Genomic DNA, 19,538 nt, shown 5'->3' on the forward strand with positions numbered 1-19,538 from the left:
TTCTGGAAGGAAAGAAACTGGAGTATTTGGGGCCAGGAAAAGAGATCCGTAGTTTCATATTTTTCAAGCAGTTAAGTCCTCAGCCCTCATGGTTAGAGAAGGTGCTGGCAGTGCACTTCCCTTTTTTCATATCAGTTCCCAGAAAGAACACTAATTTTGTCTCCTTGCACGTATGCCCACCATGCCCTCAGACAAGCAGGCAGTGGCCAAACCTCAGGAGCTGGTTTGTTTTTTAGTTTTGTTGATCTCCCTTCCAGATGGGGAATGCTCCTTCACTGACTTGTCTGGGAGATTCCTGCAGCTCTCTGCTGTTAAAGGTGTTCAAAGGTATGTATATATTTATATATGCCACCAATATCTCTGTCTTCAGCTGAGACCAACCACCACAAAAACAGGGGTGGAAATGGAAAATAATGTCAGTGGAACTTTTTGTGGTTCAGGTTCATTTTGAGCAAAGGAACTTGGTTTATTTAAGGTAAAAATACTCAGATCTCCAACTGAGTTCAACCTTAGGCTGTGGAGCTGCAGTGCAGCCAGTGAACTGGCCAGCCCCCAGAGAGCCTGGGCTTCCCAGGGGTTTGGATGCAAGCCTGGAATGCTGCTGTGGCCACCCCCTTCCTCTTTCGGCTTGGATGCTTGCCATGCACCAAGGGCTTGGTCTGACTTTGCCCAAAAGACATCAGGGGCTGCCTAGGGGACTCACCAGCAGTGGTACCTGGGGAGGGGTCCTGGGAGGGATCCTTTCACAACAGGGAGGCATCAAGGGGAGGAGGTTGGGCTGGTGGTGTTAAAGCCAAACTCTCTGTACCTGGGGTAGCTTTGGAAAGTAAGTAGGGAGGACTGCTAGAATGGAAATACTTAACACATCTTCCATCACTCTTTTAGGCTGCCTGATGGAAGCCTGTCTGCTCCACTACGATAAAGCCTGGAGGAGTGTCCTTTACCCCCAACAGCTGGCACTGGGGGGTGTCAGGAGACAACCCACCTACCTGTAACAAAGAGGGTGAGGCTCTCGTCACACACAACAACGGAGTTGTGCTGAACCACACACTGGTAAGTGCCATTGTCCAGGATTTCCATGGGGGAGATCCACAGGATGAGGTCCCAGGGGTCCATCTCTGTGCGGTTCCTGTACCGCTTGTCAGCCTCGATCATCTTCCCGTCGGAGTAGGCCAGCACCACCACCGTCACCTCCGGAAACTTCTTCTGCCAGTAGGCCCGGTAATTCTGCAGGCTTTCTGAGCGCGGGATTTCACGGCAGCAAGGCAGGCTGACCTTTTCCCCCAGTTTGCTTCTGACTACTCTCTTCTCCAGTGCTTGGCCTGCAGGTGAGGGGCAAACAAAAGTCAGCGAGACAGTGGTATGGCCTCGTGGCAGGACCTGCTGCCCAGAGCTCACCTCTTTCGGCTCTGTCTGCACCCACTGAGTTAACAGCTCGATTTACAGCTTCAGCTCTGCACTGAGGGAAGGCCTCCCTTGGCATTGCCTTTTCCATCATGCTCCAGTCCTGCTGTCCTAGTTAAAACAGCTGGGACCAGTTCACCACTGTATGGGTGTAACCCAAAACTGTGTATTCTATAGCCTTCCATGCCATTTCCCAGAAACTGGTATCAATAGACCATTTATACCATCTGCCCAGAGCAGCCTGACTCCTCAGGCTATAAACTGGGTGTTAAGAGGCCTGCGAGATAGGAGGGTGCTCCTGTCCTCACACCCTGCCCTGAGGGAGGTACTGGGCATTCCTGCCTGAACTGGAGGATGTATATAATCTTGGAGTCTTGGGACTTTTTTAACCACTCGTGGGATCCAGAGGAAGACTGCAGACCACCACTCTCAACCAGACTGCAACCACCACTCTCGACCAGACTACACCAGCACCCTCACCAACAGGTTTTTCCCTCTCCCTTTACTTTGGACTCAGGGGGCCCAAAGAACACCATTCTGTTCATGCCCCAGGGTGCTGGGTTATACATTTGGGTTTTGTGGGTTAAAACCAATTGTTCATCTGTATAATCGTACTTATTGTATTATTTTATTAAATTGTTATTCTGACTTATAATCTCTCTTTTGAGTTGGGTTCATTTCCCCTGCTGGTTTACCTTTAAACCAGCACACCTGCTTAGGATCCTGAGCTGGTGGGCACACAAGAATTGCTGCATGGACTGCTGAAGGCAAAGGCAGGAGTGTTACCTGCCTGAACAGGAATTTTGCTGGCCCCCTTAAAAAAACCACACCTCACTGTCAAGAATTGCCATTATTCCTGTAAAGGGATAGAAACGTACATGCACAAACTTCTGTCTCCTCTGCTCTCCCTTTGCAGAGCTCAGTGTCCAGAAAATCTCTGTCACTCTCTGGTGGGTTCCCTGCATGCCCAACAGGGCCACAATAGACTATTAGCTTTGGGAGATTAGGGTTTTATTGGAAGTTTTTTGGTTTGGGATTTTTTTTTTTTTTGTAAGAGATGAAAAGCTCAAATTTTCAAGATCCCAGAAACTAGAAGCAACCCCACAATGATAAACAAAGGTTACAGCCACGCTGTCATCAGTCTTCTAGTATTAGCAAACAATTTTGCCTAGTCTAGCTGAAACAAGTTTATATTTTTGAAGGTCCATGGGCCTCCCTTGGGATGACTCGGAGACCAGCACAGATGTTCCCCAAGTCCCGCACAGTGACCGTGCCACTGCCACACCTAGACTACAGGCATGTGCCTACAACAACAAGCTGAGACCCTTGCAAGGGTGAAATAAGGTACAGCTGGCCCTGAGATTAGCTCAGTTGGTTAGAGCATGGTGCTAATGACACCAAGGTTGTGGATTTGACCCCTGTATGGGCCATTCGCTTCAGACACTTGTGGGTCCCTTCCAACTCAGAACATTCTGTGCACTTTGACCACATTAGCAGTAATCCCCCTACTTAGCACTGTGACTATCATGCACTCCACTCCCATGAGCAGCCTTGCTTTCCCATTCCCTCCTCTTTCCAGTGGGTAAGTGCTCACAGGGGCCAGGACCTAGGAGGGAGCAGCCTATCAAAGAGCTCCTGCTGCTGCTGAAAGGTGACCCAGCATTAATGCACGGTCCTGTGCTGCAACAAGGCAGATGGCTGAGCTTTCACCTGAGTTGGTGCAACGCTGGGGATGATGTGTACCCTGCTGTGTTAGTCCAGAAGGTCGGGTCACTCTACATTTTCCCTGCTTGCCTCAGCCTCGCTACCTTAGCGCTCACCTCCAGTGGTGGAAGTGGGATATCAATCCATTCCGGCTCTCATCCACTGATGAGAGCAAGAAAACAAGGAAATAGCTGGCTTCAGGACAGAAAAGATTCAGATTCCTTCTTCCTTCCCTGCAGAACACATCTCAGTAAACATGCTGGAGAGAGGAAGCAGGAAAGTCCTGACAGGCGGAGTGTCACTGATGGGGACAGTGCAGCATCACCACTGGCGGAGGTGAGAGCCCACGTGCAAAGTCTCTGCCTGATGCATGAACTGAAAGCTTGACAAAGCTGAGCCTAAGAACTGCCACCCTCCCAACAAAGTCTGGCTGGTGCTGGCTCACACTTCATAGTCTCTAAGATTCTATGAAATAAGCCTCTCCCCTGCAGCACACCTATCCCTGTCCCGCTTCACACAGCTTACATTAAATCTGTAGGAAACACACTGAAAAAAATGCTGTGGAGGTCCTGGAAACACTATGGCATGTTTTAATATTAATTAATATTTAATTAAATAAAATAGAATGCAATTAAATTAGCAGCTTCTTATTTGACTGGTTTCCCTCCACTCAGCCGCTCCGCTGATCTTCCAAAAGGAAAGATTCAATTTCCCCACACGCACACACTACCTGCACTTCCCCTTATAATGTGTTGCAGATTCTGAGCAACCAAGCCCACTCTGACCTCTGTCAGCCATAAATTGGCAGCAAAAAGGTAGAAAAACTAGTTCTTCCACACCACCTGGGATAAGAACTGCCATGTCTTGCCAACCTCTGGCAGCCTGAAATTTAGGGATTTCTTGACATCAGCAGTTCAACTGCTACTCCTTCAGGAAGAGTTCTTGCCCCTTCAGGAATGTATATATATTTTTGGCTTTCAAAACATCTTGTGGTGAGGAATTGCACAGTTTGATTACATGGTGTGTGAAAAAGCATTTCCTCCTGTTCACCTTAAAAACAACCCGCTTCAGGCTGTGACTCTTGAAGTTCCTTCTCCTCTTTGTCTGTGTGCATTTGTGTGTGTGCTTCTTCCCTCGACCACATCAGCTCAGCTCCTATTACTGTTGGAGAGACTCAAAAGAGCAGCCAGTCAAACAGCCAGTCAAACTTCGGGATTGTGGAGCCTGATAAAAGACCATTTTCTATTTTCTTTTGAGGCAACAGGGGAAGAGTGGGCGTACAGTAAATGTCAGGGTGACATCGCATCATGGGTTGCATGAGGTTCTTCGTACCTTGCCCCTAAGAGTCTCCTTTGCAACCAAAAGGAGAACAAAAACCTTTTCAGCAGTACATGTGCAGGGGCTGGAAACTCCTGCTGATGTCACGTCTACCCTTAAAAGGCTCTGCAGCCCTTGAAACTGCAACCTGAATGTTGCAAGCCTGAAGGAACCAAAGTCTACGGAGAGTCATTCAGCCTCACAAAAGTCCCCTTTCGTTTTAAAGGTGAACTGCAAAGCAAAAATGAAAATTCAGTTCTCCCCCATTTCTGTGCCGAAGGCTCTCTGTAACCAGTCTGTGGGGCAGGTATTCACCGTGGAAATAATTTTTAATGAATTTTCTAGGGAAAAAAAAGATCCCTCCTCTTCCCACCCCTCTGAAGCCCACCCACTCCCTTGCTGTGCACACACATCTCTCTGTCACTGCAAGCCCGTGGCGTGTGCCAACACTGAGCTGATGAAAGGGATGACTTTCTGTTCCCTGTGCAGAAAAACATGTTTCATTCAAACTGTGCCTGTGCTGCAGATGCCCCACACAGCAGGGCTCATCAGAACAGAGAGGTGAGTGACGAGGAAAATCATGGGTTCTTGTTTGCTCCGAGAGTCAGCAAGCAGGAGAGCTCTACAGTCTCCCGTGTCCCTGTTTCCTTCATTCTTTGCCCCAAGCCTTGACTCAGAATTTCCCCAGCCACAGAGAGCTTGGGATGTCTGTGGCACATGCAGTCACACAGTACAGGAGAGAGGGTCGCCTCTGGGACAGAAGTCCTGCAGAGACATTTGACAGTAAAGGGTAGCTAAAGACCTAGCAAAGCTCTAGAGAAGCAGTGCCAAACTGTTGGAAACCTTCAGATAGGTCCTGGTGAACAGAAGCTCCAAAGCCATTCTCTTTCCCCTGCGTTCCCCACTTCTCTGCCCTTCTCAGCTGCTTCGCCTTTATTTGCTCTCACCTTGTGTTGCCTCACTTTGCACACAATGCACAAAGGAGCACACATGAAAGGAAAAGTGGGCCTGGAGTCCCTTGCCAGCAGGTAAGACAGTGGATCTGCACATCTTTTTAGCAGACAGTCCTGCAAAAAATTCTAAGGCAAATTGTCAGCGGAGCTCCAAAACCGAGAGGGTAAAAACAGCCTTGCTTTCTTTTTTTTTTCCCCTTCAAGTTCCCTATTTGTCTTTGCAACAGCAGCTGCTATCTCTACTCATAAATTAATGGCATCACTGACTTTGCCTAAGACCATGCACTCCCACTCTGCCTGGGCACTGACACCTTCCTCCCACTCCATCTGTGCGTGGGCTAAACAGGGACTTGGGGAAGCTCTGGGAGGAGGTGCACAGCATGTGGTGGTGAGGTAAGGGCACTTCTGGTAACTGGGGCTGGGCTGGCTGAGCAAAACCCATCTTGTGGAGCTTCACTTTTCTCCTGGTGGCCATCCCCTGGGACCACACAAGAACCACACTTAGCAGTCCTCAGGTAATTGTGCAGATCAGGCACCTCATTTTCTGTGAATTGCACATTCGCCCCAAACTTGCATGATTTATCCCTTGAGGGCAATGCAGTATTTTACAGGGATTTCCAAGCAAGACAGATGATCTGTGGAAAAATTAAGACATTTTTAAAAGCTGAGCCTTTAAAAGACTAGACACTCCCCCTTGGTCTTTTTTTTTATCCCAGGTGATTCTACCAAGGAGGAATGAGATTCTCTCAAAGCTTTTCCATGGAGTCCTGTGCTACACTGCAATATGTGAAGAAATGCTTTGTATTTAAGTCAGTGCTGTGATGGACTCTTGTGAATACAGTGATCACAGCTGCCCAGATAACCTCTGTGCTCCTTCCACACAGACTCCACTCTAGCAAGTTCAGGCATGCAAAGGGAGGTCCCGGCAGGCAGAGAAAGGAGGAGTGGCCCCTTCCTCTTGCAGTTCCCATCTTCACCTTGCCACATTCCTCCTGAACAAAACAGCAACCTCGCCTTGCCCAGCTCTATACTGTTGATTTGGCAATTATTATAATATCCCCTTGGTGTTTTGGTGTCCTCAGCAGCCTTCACTCTTTGTTTTAATGCTGTTTGCATGTGTTTAGTGAAGAAATCCTTAAAGCCATGAAGCTGCTGTGAAAACCAGAGGACATCTTCCCGTGTCTATAGACAGAAGGTCAGCCTGTCTTTTGGAGTGCACACTGATCACACTTTTTTCCAGCAAGTAATGAAACTATCAACATTACTTGTCTCCCTGAGCATAACTGATAAGCAATGATGTACCATAGGTAACACCCATTTTAGAGTGTTTCACAGGGTGCTCTCAAACATGCCAGCATCCAGTATGGGCCCAATTTCTTGGGCATGCTGTGCTCCCGCTGAAGCCCTCTATCTGACTGCAGTTTCCTTTGCAGGTTGCAGACCAACTCTCTGCTTTCTCCAGTCTTAATCCCTTGCTCACCAGAAGGCTGATTTCACTCCACCCTGACTGCCTTTTTGCCATGAAAGCCAGCAAGGCAACCCAGCCAGGCGGGAAACGAAAGGAAGAGCTGTCACTAAGTCATGGCTTGGTCAAAAAGCTGACTTGAAAGGGAAGGAAACTCCATCGATCACCAGGAAAAAAGAAATGTTTCACAGTCTGCAACTCGCATCTGAGAAAACCAAAGGGAACCTGAAATACTTCGGTAAAGGGGCTCGCTGCAGCGCTGGGGCAGCTCCAGCCAGCCGGCACCCCTCCCTCTCCCTCTTGCTCCGGCTCAAGTTTCGGTATCTGGTTGAGATAAAGATCTGCTTCTTTCTGAGTCACTGCTGGGACAAGCCCGCTGCCCGGGTATGTCCAGCCTGCTTTGTTTATAAACATGAGTAAGATCGCAAGTCACTCGGCAGTTTTCTAATTCTGGCACTAGCCAAGAGATCAGATCCAAGCAAGGAGCTGGATGTGAGACACAGAACTACTTGGGGACGGGATGGGGACTTTATCGTGTCTGAAGATCTTCCCCTTTGCCGCAGAGCACTCCACATTGGTGCTGCTCAGGGAGGAGGGGACGGAGGGCTTGCTTATCTCCCACGCTGCATATCAGAAGGGACACCGCAGGGACAGAAGGACTTTTAACCTTCCCCCTTTCTCCATTCCCAGCACGTGGAATGTGACACTGCTAGAATTAGAAAGGCCAGGAAGAGACACTAAATCTGGATGTCCTCAGAAGATTTGCATATTTTAGTTCCTTTAGAGATCAAATTCCTGCAACTGGCTCAGCACTCTTACATTATGATTTCCCCGTTTGGGGGCAGAAACTAGATGAGGCAGTTGTGTAAGACGGGCCTTTGGGGGAGGTTTGTCACACTCAAAGACAAAAATAAATTTGTTAATTTTTTTCCCCTGCAGACTCTGTCTCTTGCTGACTGGATCACTTTGTACTTCCTCTATATTTATCTCCCAGCTGAAGATGTTCTCAGATAATTTTCCTAATTCCTCCAGTATCACTGCCACGCATGCTGCTGTCCTCGTAGCAGTTTCTGAAGTTGAGGTCCTCCCCACTGCTTGAGGCTGTAGTTTTCTTCAGTCCTTGCTACATCTCACTGTCTTGCATGCTCCCCAAGTAGCCAGCCCCCTCTTGAAACTAATAGAAGGTGAAATTGCTCAGTAACCAAGAAAATCAAATATGATACCTCTCACATAAGCCCACTCTGAATTAGAAAAATTATACCTTTTTTTTATTTTGTTGTTGTTGTTGTAGCTAAAGTATTTGCCCACAGCCATAGTGACATTCAGCAGTGCAGCTGATGATGCTGCAGGCCTGCCAGCCATTATCCTGTTAGAAAAACAGGTCTCTGCTCAGGCACTGACTCACAGGATGCTCTGCAGACGACAGCCTGGACAGTAACCCCGCAGCTGGAGGACTGCCTGGAGGAGAGATTACACAGCCCTAGATAAGAGCACAGCACGGGGAATGGGAATTAACTGGAGGACAGGGAACAGGAATTAACTGGAGGATGACCAAGAGCAGTCCAGAGGTGTCTGTAAGAGTGAAATGAGAGACCTGGGCATGTGCTGCTGGAGGCACCGTCCGGGGAGCATCGCGGTGCAAGGAAGGGGTTCTCTTGGCACTTCCCCCAGAAAAGGGATGAAATCCTTGCCTGTTGGGCATTTAAAATTGCACAAGGGTACCTGCTATGGTAACAGCAGCACTGTGCAGAGAGACTTGCTTCAATGCTCTTTTCTACCAACTTTTTATATGACAGGGTAGCAATCTGGGCTCACCAAGAGGTGAACACCTCAGGATAGGTGTAGGTGCCACCATTAGCCATCAGTCAGCACTTTCTTTTCAGTCAGGGAGTCCCCTGGGACCAATGATATTTTAAAAGCATAACAGTGAAAAAGCAGAAGCAAAGCCCGTGGTATTTCCGTGTTGGGAGAGATTTACATATTCTCGAATGAACTCCCGAGACTCCCAATGGTGATGTCCCTCCAAGGAGGCAGAACAGCTACAATTAAACATAAAGTCAACCTATTTAACAACAAAACTGACCTCCTTTTGCCAAGTGAACAGACTTTGCTGCATCCAGCACACCTTCTTTGACAACTTATAAAAAATACCACATCTACATGCGTGTGGTATTTATACAAGGAAGCGCATGTTTAAAAGGAAGAAGCCTTCAGCCTGGAGGAGAGAAGGCTCTGGGAAGACCTTAGAGCAGCCTTCCAGTACCTAAAGGGGGCCTGCAAGAAGGCTGGAGAGGGGCAGGTAAGGACAAGCTGGAGGGAAGGTAAGGACAGATATTAGGATGAAATTCTTTACTATAAAGGTGGTGAGGCACTGGAATAGGTTGCCCAGAGAAGCTGTGGATACCTCATCCCTTGAAGTATTCAAGGCCTGGCTAGATAGGACTCTGAGCAACCTGGTCCAGCAGAAGGTGTCCATGCCCATGGCACGGGGGTTGGAACAAGATGAGTTTTAAGGTCCCTTCCAACCCAAACCACAGTATGATTCTACGAGTGGGAAGTGGGAAGATAATCCTATGAGAATTTCTCTGAATGTGGAAATTCTCCCCCAGCCTGGCACAACCTTGGGATGCAGCCAGACGACAAACTGGCACTGATCTCATGTCTTCCCAACACAAGTACAGGAGATATGTCTCCCCCTCCCCTTCCAATCCCACGTGCTCACTCTTGCAGGGCTCTCCAGAGCCTGGTTCAATACACCACACTGGTATAAAAAAAGGGGGAAAAAGAGACTTTCTGCTGAGCTGGAAGGTGAAGTAGATCACCCAAGGATCAGACACATGCTAGAACTAGTACAAAGGAGAGGAGGATCAATGTAGCCAGAGAGGGGCAGGACTGTGGCTTTTGATGGCAATGACCTTCTTTGTCCCCTCAGCTGTGCATCCTGTCTGTATCCACTCCCCTCCGGGTTACACAGCACCGGTGTAAAACCAAACTGGCACCAAAGACAGAGGGCTGGCCCCAACAGAAAACTAACTCACCACAAGCAAGGCAGGGGGATAATTCCATCAGCGACGTCCTTCATTTATGTCAGATTAGTTACACCCATTAAACCACATTTGAAACTCAGAGGCGAGGCAGCGATGAGCGGGAAAGGTGTGAGGGCGTACAGGGTGGCAGCTCCTGCTGGTAACCTGCCACGGTTAGTGAAAACTTCCACCCCAAACTTTGCATGTTTAAACGCAGGAATGTCCAACGTTAACAGTGCAAAAAGGATACAAATGTCCCAGTGATCCAAGAAATGCAAAAAAGTGGTTGCCCTCAGTGTGACATGAGGTCACTGGAGCTATCGGGGTTCATTCCGATCTAACGGGAAAAAGGAATCGATGTGGGAGAAAGGAACGTTTGACCTGTAGCTTTACAAGCTTGGTATTTAGGCATGTAACTGCATTTTGACTGTGTAAGAATGTGGCTTGTCTAAGTTTAATTTTCTGTTCTTTTTTTTTTTCCCTAAAGAATTCTTTCATTTAAAAAATACACAACAGAAGAAGTAAAACAGAGTCTATAAGCAAAGGCAGGAGCCTTTAGCTGGGTTTCTGTTTCTCCAGGTAAGCTCTTACAGCAGGTTTCACTCTGGATAGACTGACAGACAGGAAGAGGAGTTCCTTAGTTTCACTGCCCTTGTTTTTGAAGTAAAGACTTTTTTTCTGCATATCTGGAACAGGGCGAGACAGAAACTCATCCGAAAAAAGAAATTTAAACAACAGCTGAAGGCACTAAGAGGAATAAGGTAGAAACTCAATTTGCACCATGTGATCAAGTGGGCAAACTTGGTATGTAAAGAAAAATTTCTGCCACCTCCACCATGAAATCTGCCCCAGCACAACAGCTACTGGAGCTGGAATAGAAATTAGACACCAAGCACCTAAAGCTCACTGTTAGACACTTCAATATTTGGGGGTGGCCATGAAACAGGGAATCTTTCTCAACCCTATTTGTCCCTTTCTGAAACCCAGCTCCACTCCAGGCTCTTTATTGGAAGTAGCATGTGGGAGGGGATTCCCAGAGTGAGTTACTTGTGAGCCAGCGCTCGCTCGCAATGCAGAGGGAAGTGGATATTCCCCCCCCACTTCCCAACTCTCCAAAGCTGTAGGGAATTTTCCTCAAAACTTCTCAAAAAATTTCACCACTGGGAAGAAACCAACAGTTAAGTGGTCCCCAGCTGGAAGAAAAAGCTCCAGGGAAGCTTAAAAATACTCCATGGACACAAAGCTGGGCTTGCTGGGTCCCTGTAGTCAGTGCCTACACCATGTCTGCACACAGGGCAGGGAAAGGTCATACTGAGTGACTTCCAGCCACGTTGTCCTATCTAACAGCTGTGACTGAGAACATCCTACAGTTTGTAGGTAGGTGTGAAGGTGCAATGGCAGGAGAAAAACAAGCCCATGGGGATACCAGCAGTGCATTCAGATCATAAATCAGAAAGTCTGTGTGCTGCAATCAAGGCTGTTCTGCCACTTTTCCACTGTGCTGAGACAGCAAGACATCTGTGTCTCCAGCAGCAGATGGCATCTCAGAAGCAGCTTTAAATTACACTGGCATTTCAGTGGGGCATCTCAGGTGAATGCCAGAGTAGCAAAATTCAATTCAAGGGGAAACAAATGGGTCTGCATAGCTCAGACATACATGAAATTCATCTATGAAATACAAACTTCAAATCATCCTTTTTAATAAAGCCCCCCATTAATGCCTTCTACTCCTACGATGTGAAAATTCAGCCTGGCATTCCCTGTATTACTACTTTGCTCACATGGGGTTTACAGAGAGCAGTTGTTTCCATCCTAGCGTGCTCCCTGACCTTTCTGAGTGTTACATCACGGAGCTGTGCCAGCATCAAGGCAGCTGGGCCAAAACAAGGACACAGGCTTTGGGAACCAGCCCTGACCGTGCCTTGATGTGGTCACGAGCAGTCCCACATGGTGGCAGTTCTGTAAATGTTGGCCTTGGTGACTCGCTTCACTATTTTGCCACAACCAAGTCAGAACTCAGTCCCTGTGGTTGACATAGAGAAGGCATCACCTACAAGCAGCAGTAAAACCTTTAAAACCCATTCATTTGTGGGTACTGCACCAAGTATTTTCAAGTGTCGCTAACATAGGAACACTGATTTTCAGAGAGAAAAGTTTCAGGGTGTGTATGTGTGCATACAGAGAGAGAAAGGAGGTGCATCAGCTGTCCTGTTCTTATCAGTCTGCCGAGCATCTGCCCCTGCAGCACCAGGACTTCCACAGCCTCCTTGTATGAGATGCATCTAACAATTGTGCTCCAAAACCTGAGATAATGTTTTTAGAATAGCTTGGTTTTCCTCTCCATCTCCTGCAGAATTTAACTCCAGAATTTTGTAATCAATCAGATTTGGAGAAGTTGGTTTTCTTATCAACAGGATGATGACCAAATCCTGCTGGCCTATGGGTTTGTGCCTTGTATTTCCCAGCCCAGGCACATCTCCCCATGCCTCCCAGCCTGCTCCCAAGCTCTTGGTGCCACGATGCTCCTTACAGCTCCCTTGCAGCTGCCTCCTGCCCTTTCTATCATCTGGGCATGGGGAGGGTTAGCCCAGGCTTTGGCTATTTGGGTGCTGCTCATGGCTAGCCAGTGGCTTCCAAGTAGCAGCCAAGGACCTCTGTATTTCTGCCACCTCTGCCTTGCTGTCAAATTTGGGTGAAATTGGTCAGGGGATTTGAAAGTTACAAGCAGAGGATGAATACAAAGAGGGAGAGATGGAAAGCAGGATAAATTATCATTCACTTAGTAAGCCATATTAAAAAAAAGCACTTAGTAAACCGTATTAAAAATAGTACAACTAGAGGAGCACCTATTATCTATTATTCTGTTATCCACCTATTTATCTATTATTCTGTTATCGAACTCCTGTTTCTAGTAGTGGATATTTGCAGGCATCAGACTGTAGATTCAAGCATTGCCCATCTTTGGCCAAGGAACAAGCATCCTTTTTAGAGAAGATACATGACAGACGAATTACCACGTGCTTGTAATTACATTAATAACTTACTACAAGCTCTTAAAATACAGGGAGAGAAGCAGTTCTGCTCATGACAGATCATTGCAATATGGGCAGAACAGTCTGTGCTTGACACATGCTTTGCAAGGACAGAGGTAGGGGAAAGAGTGAGGGGAAGACAGGAGAGCCAAGATCTCAGAGCGGCACTTGAGGTAGTTGCTTTCTTTTCAAGTGAGCTCTGCGATTCACTCCCTGTTAAATTCTCTGGTTTAAGAGAGATTGAAACCTAAAATGAAACCAGGCACCAAGTATCTCCCAGTTTCACAATATCAGCATGAAAAACTCCTAATTTTGCCTCACTTGATTTTTAGTCAAAGCCTCAGTTCTGCCCAGGTTTGCTCCAGAGTATCGTTAGCTGCAGTGAAACACTAAAATTGCCAATAAGCACAATCTGTTTTGCATCCACAATGAACCCCAGCTCAGAAGTGAGTTTTTGTGTGGTTTCAAGGTTAACATTTCACACAGCTGAGAAGACTCATCCCAAGCCTCTTGAGGTCAGGAGGGATCTGTGGGCTCCAGTCAGCTTTGCGGCAGGTCCTCGAAAAAGGATGGGGGGACAGCCCAGGCAGGACTTCAACGGGAATTTGTGTTGTTGGAGAAAGAACTCGCTCTGCACTGCGCTGAGCTGACCAAGAGGTTCAGAGAGCTCTGACCTGCTGCGCCTTTCCTTATCTTTCCCACCACACACCCACTGTTAACCATCCAAAAAACTGCAGAAACCACCCCACCACGGAAACCGAAGCCCAAGTGGCCGCACCGTGTGCTCCCCACAGACATCAGCTGCCCCAAAAACACCCTCGTTTCTCTCATCCTGGCTGGGATTGGAGACCAACTTGCCCCTCTGGGAGCTGTCAGGCTGGTGCAACTGGCCTGGGGAGCTGAGAGCTCAGGGATACTCAGCGCTCACTGCTGCAGTGAGTAGCACCGGTCACCAAACCCTGGCCCAGGCTCAGCCCTGGCAGAAGACACTGGACGCAGTGTCCTGGGGGCTGACTGGCACACGGGTGCTGCTGCCTGCTGGGACCCGATCCCCTCCCGTGCCCCCACACCGTCCGCTCCTGCTTACCCAAACCAAGGCAGAGCAGCGCCAAGAGCCCGAGCCCCAGCCACGTCCTCAACGCCAGGCACATCATCCTCCTGGAGCTCCTGGGACACGGGGAGAGGGGGACACGGTTAGGAACCACAGCACCCGCCACTGCATCCCTCTCCTTTCCTGCCTGCTGCCTCCCCGAAAAACCACGAGCGCCAGCCCAGCCTGCCTCGCTTCCCTCGCCGGTGCCCCAGGGTACCTCTCAGTTCCTCGGGTGAGCGGCCACCCCCCCGGGGCAGGGAAGGGGATCAGCGCCGGGCCATGGGTGCCTGGCTGCTGCCACGGGCTGCCGAAAGGCTCTCTCCCCGCCGGGGTGCAGGGGGAAGTCTGTGCGACGGGCGGGTGCCCATCCTCCTAAGTCACCTCGTCCGCCCACGGCTTCCTCGCAGGGCATGCGTAAGGATGCGGTGCCTGCCGCCCCCACCGCCCCCTCCGGGGTGATTCGGCTGTGCCTCCACCCGGGACAAGTTCAGGCTGAAGGGCCCTGCTTGTTGACCTGCAAGTGTCGGGCAGCGCCGGCACTTGGTGGGGCTTTGGGAGTTTAGAAACGCAGCTAAGATAAACCCCGGTGGGGAACTTCGGGAGTAATCCTGTAAAATTACGTCCGAAATTTAAAAGAATTTCCACCACCATTTCAGGCCCAGCTGGATGTAATCCGTCAAGTACAGTTCCATAAAGAAAATTTAGGAAGGACTGCTTAAGCTGCACGTGATGGCTGCTATGGCCAAGCACCTGGGCAGGGAGCAGCTGTCGGATGTGCCACCAGGACCAAACAGGCTCTGGAGAGCATCCGCCGGCCCTGGGAGAGGTGGAGGGAGTATTTAGTATTTGCCTTCCCAAATGCTCCCCCCTCCTCCAGAAGGCACTCACTGCTCACCCAAGGCCCCAGCTCTGGATGAGGAAGGGGAAAGACATGGACTATCCCTGCTTTAAAGCCTGGAAGGACAGACCTCACAAACCAAGTGGCCAAACAAAGCCAGTCTGAAGCAAATCCTGAGCAGAAAAATAAACTAATTGAGAGTAAACAAGAGCCCGAGGGAGTAAAAGCATGCTGAGTGATGCAGATCTGTACAGATACTGCACACCCTCCTGCAAAATAAAACAAACCCCCATATAGTGTAAGGGGTTATATTTAGCCATAATAATCACAGTGAGAAGGCTGCACACCAATGAAAACCTGGTATTCTTCAAGGAAAAAAATAATAAAGTGCAAATACAAATCAAGATTAAAATAATTTATTTAAATGCAGATTTCTGGTTTGTTGGTTTAAATTACTTTGATTTAAATCAAACGTATCCTTTTTATCAGGAGTGATTTGCCACTACGATGCTCCTGTTTTTCTTCGGTATAGATTCCTTGAAACAGATAGATTAGATGGACTGGGTTGTAATACAAATCAGAATTTTATTTGGACATAATTAAAAGGATGGTGTTCCATAGAGAAATCAAATACCAGAATAAAAACAGGTTATAACATTTCTGTAGAGAAAAAAATCATTCTATGTTAAATGGCAGAGAGGAGTTTGCTGTTGAGTCAGTCTGGGACTCTGTGTCTCTCTATCGTCTCTCCACAGTTTCCAGTACATGTGTTTTGTGATTCGGGCTCTGATTTACATCCTGTACATTTGTACTCTATCCATGCATCGTCCGTGATGGTTTGCAAATGCAGATGACAGTGGCACCATGTGTTTACATACAAGCATTTTCACGGTACTCAGAGAAGAAAAAACTATCATTAACATAGGCATTCCGAAGTCACAGCCCTTGCTCTCCGGCAGGGACTGCCTCTTTGCAAGTCAGATGGGTCCACGAACTTTCCACTGCTAGTCTAATCATGTATCCTTATCATTACAGAGTTACTGGCAGTCCTGTTGCAGCTGTATGGTTTATCACCTCACCTTCATTTTAAATTCCAGCTTTTCATAAAATATATATTTCTGCCATTAGCATATTACACCTAGAAGGAAACTCCAGCCTGTTACATCTGAGTCTGCACTTCTTCCTCAGGACTCAACCCTGCTTTCAGATGAGCAGTCCCGGGGAAAGTAATTGAGGTCATCAGCTGCCAGTCTGCAGTAAGGAGGCATCACAACCCCTTCTTACACACTGAGGAGCCTGGACCAGCTAGTCACTTCATTAAGGCTGCCTAAATTTTAGATAGGCAGCTGAACTCATGGATGCTATTCTCAGTTAAAGCTCCTTCTCTTTTTCTAGGTATTGCAGTTCTTGGTGTGTTCTCCTTCGGAGAGCTCCCTGATTGCAAGGAGACTGCAATGACAGAGAGAGGGTAGCAATCAAGTGCTTTGTTCTGCTTTGATCGGAGGCAGAAGTCATAATTTTTCCATCACTTAAAGTTTCCCTAAGCACATACCCTTGATTCTTGGAATCCGTGGGTTCAAGGGAAGAGGTATTACGCATCTTTAGGACGCTAACAAAGTTGCAGGACTCGTACATATTGAACTCACAGTTCAGAAGACACTGCTTTCTATGAGCACTGCAGCAGGTAATATAAGCCCTCCATTTTAAAGCAAAATCCCCATAGAAATAAGCTTTCTCATGCACTTAAATAAGCCTTCAGCATTTCATCTATGCCTGCTCCAGAAACAGGTTTAAACAGGTAGAAGAAGTATTGCAGCTTGAAAAGGGAAGCTTGGATATAATAAGGAAGGGCCTTTAAATTCTGCTAAAAACATTTCCTGTGGAAAAAGGAAGATGTGAGAGCATCACACACATTACATTTTTCCTTCGCTTTCACAGAAACTGTTAGGGAAAAAGCAGAAAAGACAAGTGAAATCTTGCAGCATATGTGCTGTGTAGGGAAAATTAAGTTCACTAATCAGCACTTGTGGTAGAAATCCTTTGCACTCAAAGGGAAATCTGTTCAAATACATGGCTGCTACATTTCTCCTACAGACCCACTGACACCACCAACTTTTCGTGTGGCAAAGCCGCCGCTGCAGAAATGTGCTTTCAGCACAGACAGACATCATTATTTTGAACATTTATTGTTGGGTAGGAGCATACAAAAAACCACAACCTCCCCCTCTTTCCGAATTGACATCTCAGAAAAATATCAGAAAGGTCAGAACTGGATAAATACTGAAAACCAAAACACAGCACCTACTCTCTGTTGAGGATTCATAACCATATACCTTCCTACAGAACTGGGATACCTTTTACTGTTTTCAAGGTGGACAGATATTCCAATCTGTGCTAATCTGAACTAAAAGCACATCCACATGCTTTTAATACAAGGATGTCCAGGTTGAATGGGAAGTGCCCAAGATATGTTTCCAGAGATGTACATCACCAAAAAATGGCTGTGCAAGTGCCCTATAAAACATCTTTGTCAAAGAAATTATCCCATTGCAAAACAGAGTAACATTTTCAGGGATTTATTTTTTTTTTTTTAGAATCACAGAATTATGTTGGAAAATTCCTTCAAGGTCATTGAGTCCAACCACTAACTCAGCACTTCCAATTCCACCACTAAACCATGTTCCTAAACACCATGCCTACACATCTTTTAAATACCTCCAGGGATGGAGACTCCACTGCTTCCCTGGGCAGCCTGTTCCAAGGCTCAATAACCCTTTTGGTGAAGAAATTTTTTCTGATATTCAAACTAAACCTCCCTTAGCACAACTTGAATCCATTTCCTCTTGTCCTGTCAGCATTTTATGGTTTCAATACCAGCATGTGGAATACAAGGTACATGGAGTAATGAACTGAATTCAGCTGGTAATACTCATCTGTTTATCAGTGGAATTAAATGATACCTTTTTTTCTTTTCCTGTAAGAGAAGGGGTGAAGGCAGCTTTACAAAAATACTCCCAGCATCCTGAGAAGTTAGGCCTTTCACATAAAGAGAGATTGTCTCTGCACCATATCAATAACAAAATAAAATTACTTTGTGAAGGAAGAGGAAAATCCAACAGTTTCACATTACAGAAAATCCCTTTCATCTTACAATGGAAAATAACAATAACAAACCCCCCACAGCTCAAGAGATTTCTTGTTCTTGCTTTTCCCCCCAGCTGTCCCCAACCTTCAGACTCTAAAACTGGCAAGATCTGAAGAAGTTGAATGCTTCATCTTGGCACAGATTGGAGCCCAAGCATGATGTCGTTTACAGGAAAAAAAATTAAAAAAAAAAAAAGAAAGAACAAAAAAAAAAAAAAAGAAGAAACTTAAGAAACAAGGACAGATTTCATTTGTGCAACCTACTTTCAGCATGGCAGAACAGACAGCACCAACCCCTCAGAGCTCATGTTCCAGACCCTTCACTGAGAGGTCTCAAAACTAATTGCACCCAAAGATGCTGCTGGGTGATGGCCCACTTCAATAGATTTGGCATTCCACGTGCACTGGTGCTCAGGCACACCGAAGGAGGAGATCTCAGGCAGTGCACCTGTGCTGGGCTCAGCTCTCTCCCTCTGTTCAGCAAATGTTTGCTGGGAATCCTTCACCTGGCATCATTCCCTAGGCACTATGCTCCTCCACCACCCTGGGCTCGAGGAAGTCCTCACTGGACCTGTGAAAGCCGTTTTAAACCTGGGAGAAGGGCTCAGAGCCAGTGTTTGCCCCTGCAGAGTGCTCTGGGCTTGGTGCACCCTTGTTCTGCAGCCTATCTGGTGTGATCCATGCTCCAGAGATCAGCAGTCCTCTGGCCCTCAGGAGTGGTTTGTGTGCTGTGGAAGGGCTGAGAGCTCTGCAGCCAGGTAACATCCAAGCTAGCAGACTCTGCTTCCCATTATCTCTCAGCTACTCAATCCCACAGATTCTTTATTTCAGTAATGTGAGGGGGCCAAACTCTGCCCTCTTAAGACCAAGGCAGAGTGCCTATGCTATCAAACTGTGCTGGGGATGGGACAAGTGCCACAAGATCAGTGCATGGCTGGGACCAGAATCCAGGCATCCCCAGGACAGGCAGCACTGCTTGGCAGACAATGTGCTTTGGTGACGTGGCACATTACAAAGCACAGGTAGCATGTCTGCTGTGCCATGGTATGTCAAGAGCGATGGATAAAGCTTAAAAAAAATCTCCTGAGAGGGGGAAATGTGGGAAATTAATTCAAGTAATGTAAATGAAAAATGCACACACACTGTTTGACGAGTGTAACTTTGACCCGATTACTGCGTGGATATTTGATTTTTACTGCTCAAAGCACCAGGGCTTCTTGACAAAACTGCCAGAATAATCTGGGATTAACCTTCTTCAATTACCCTCACAGCAAACTGCTGTATGGGACCCACTGGATTGCTGTACCTTGTTGCAGTGAGGCATCCCTGTTCGTGCAACCACCCCACAGAAGGACCCAGTTCACCCAGTGCATGCAGGAAAGAAAGAATGAGCAGGTCTCTGCATGCAAGCTGGCACTTACAGCTGCCCTCATCCACACCTTCCCTCCAGGCTGGATCCTGCAAGCTTTTCCCTTGCAGCAAGGGTGCTCACAAAAGGAGAACCCAATCTCCCACAGTTTCCACCCCAGTGAGTGAAGAAAGGGCAGCAAATACACGCTGGT

At 47.4% G+C, this 19,538-nt stretch overlaps 1 protein-coding gene and 1 long non-coding RNA gene across 2 annotated transcripts in view; one reads left to right on the top strand and one right to left on the bottom strand.

The window, feature by feature from the left end:
* The window catches only part of CD80 (CD80 molecule), a 26,583-nt gene extending 12,243 nt beyond the window's left edge, over positions 1–14,340 (bottom strand). Inside the window, exons 1-3 of the mRNA XM_064643371.1 lie at positions 14,212–14,340; positions 13,989–14,068; positions 990–1,322 (exon numbers count right to left, since the gene is read on the bottom strand). Of these exons, the coding sequence (XP_064499441.1) occupies positions 990–1,322; positions 13,989–14,055 (400 nt within the window). The 5' untranslated portion in view covers positions 14,056–14,068; positions 14,212–14,340. The remainder of the gene's footprint in view (positions 1–989; positions 1,323–13,988; positions 14,069–14,211) is intronic.
* LOC135407991 (uncharacterized) lies at positions 2,348–7,831 on the top strand. The gene is made up of 3 exons (XR_010427129.1): positions 2,348–2,748; positions 3,348–3,444; positions 6,812–7,831. It is a non-coding gene; the product is annotated as an uncharacterized LOC135407991 (long non-coding RNA).
* Positions 14,341–19,538: the final 5,198 nt, after the last annotated feature.

This window comes from Pseudopipra pipra, chromosome 2 (assembly GCF_036250125.1).
Source record: "Pseudopipra pipra isolate bDixPip1 chromosome 2, bDixPip1.hap1, whole genome shotgun sequence".
Lineage (NCBI taxonomy): Eukaryota > Metazoa > Chordata > Aves > Passeriformes > Pipridae > Pseudopipra > Pseudopipra pipra.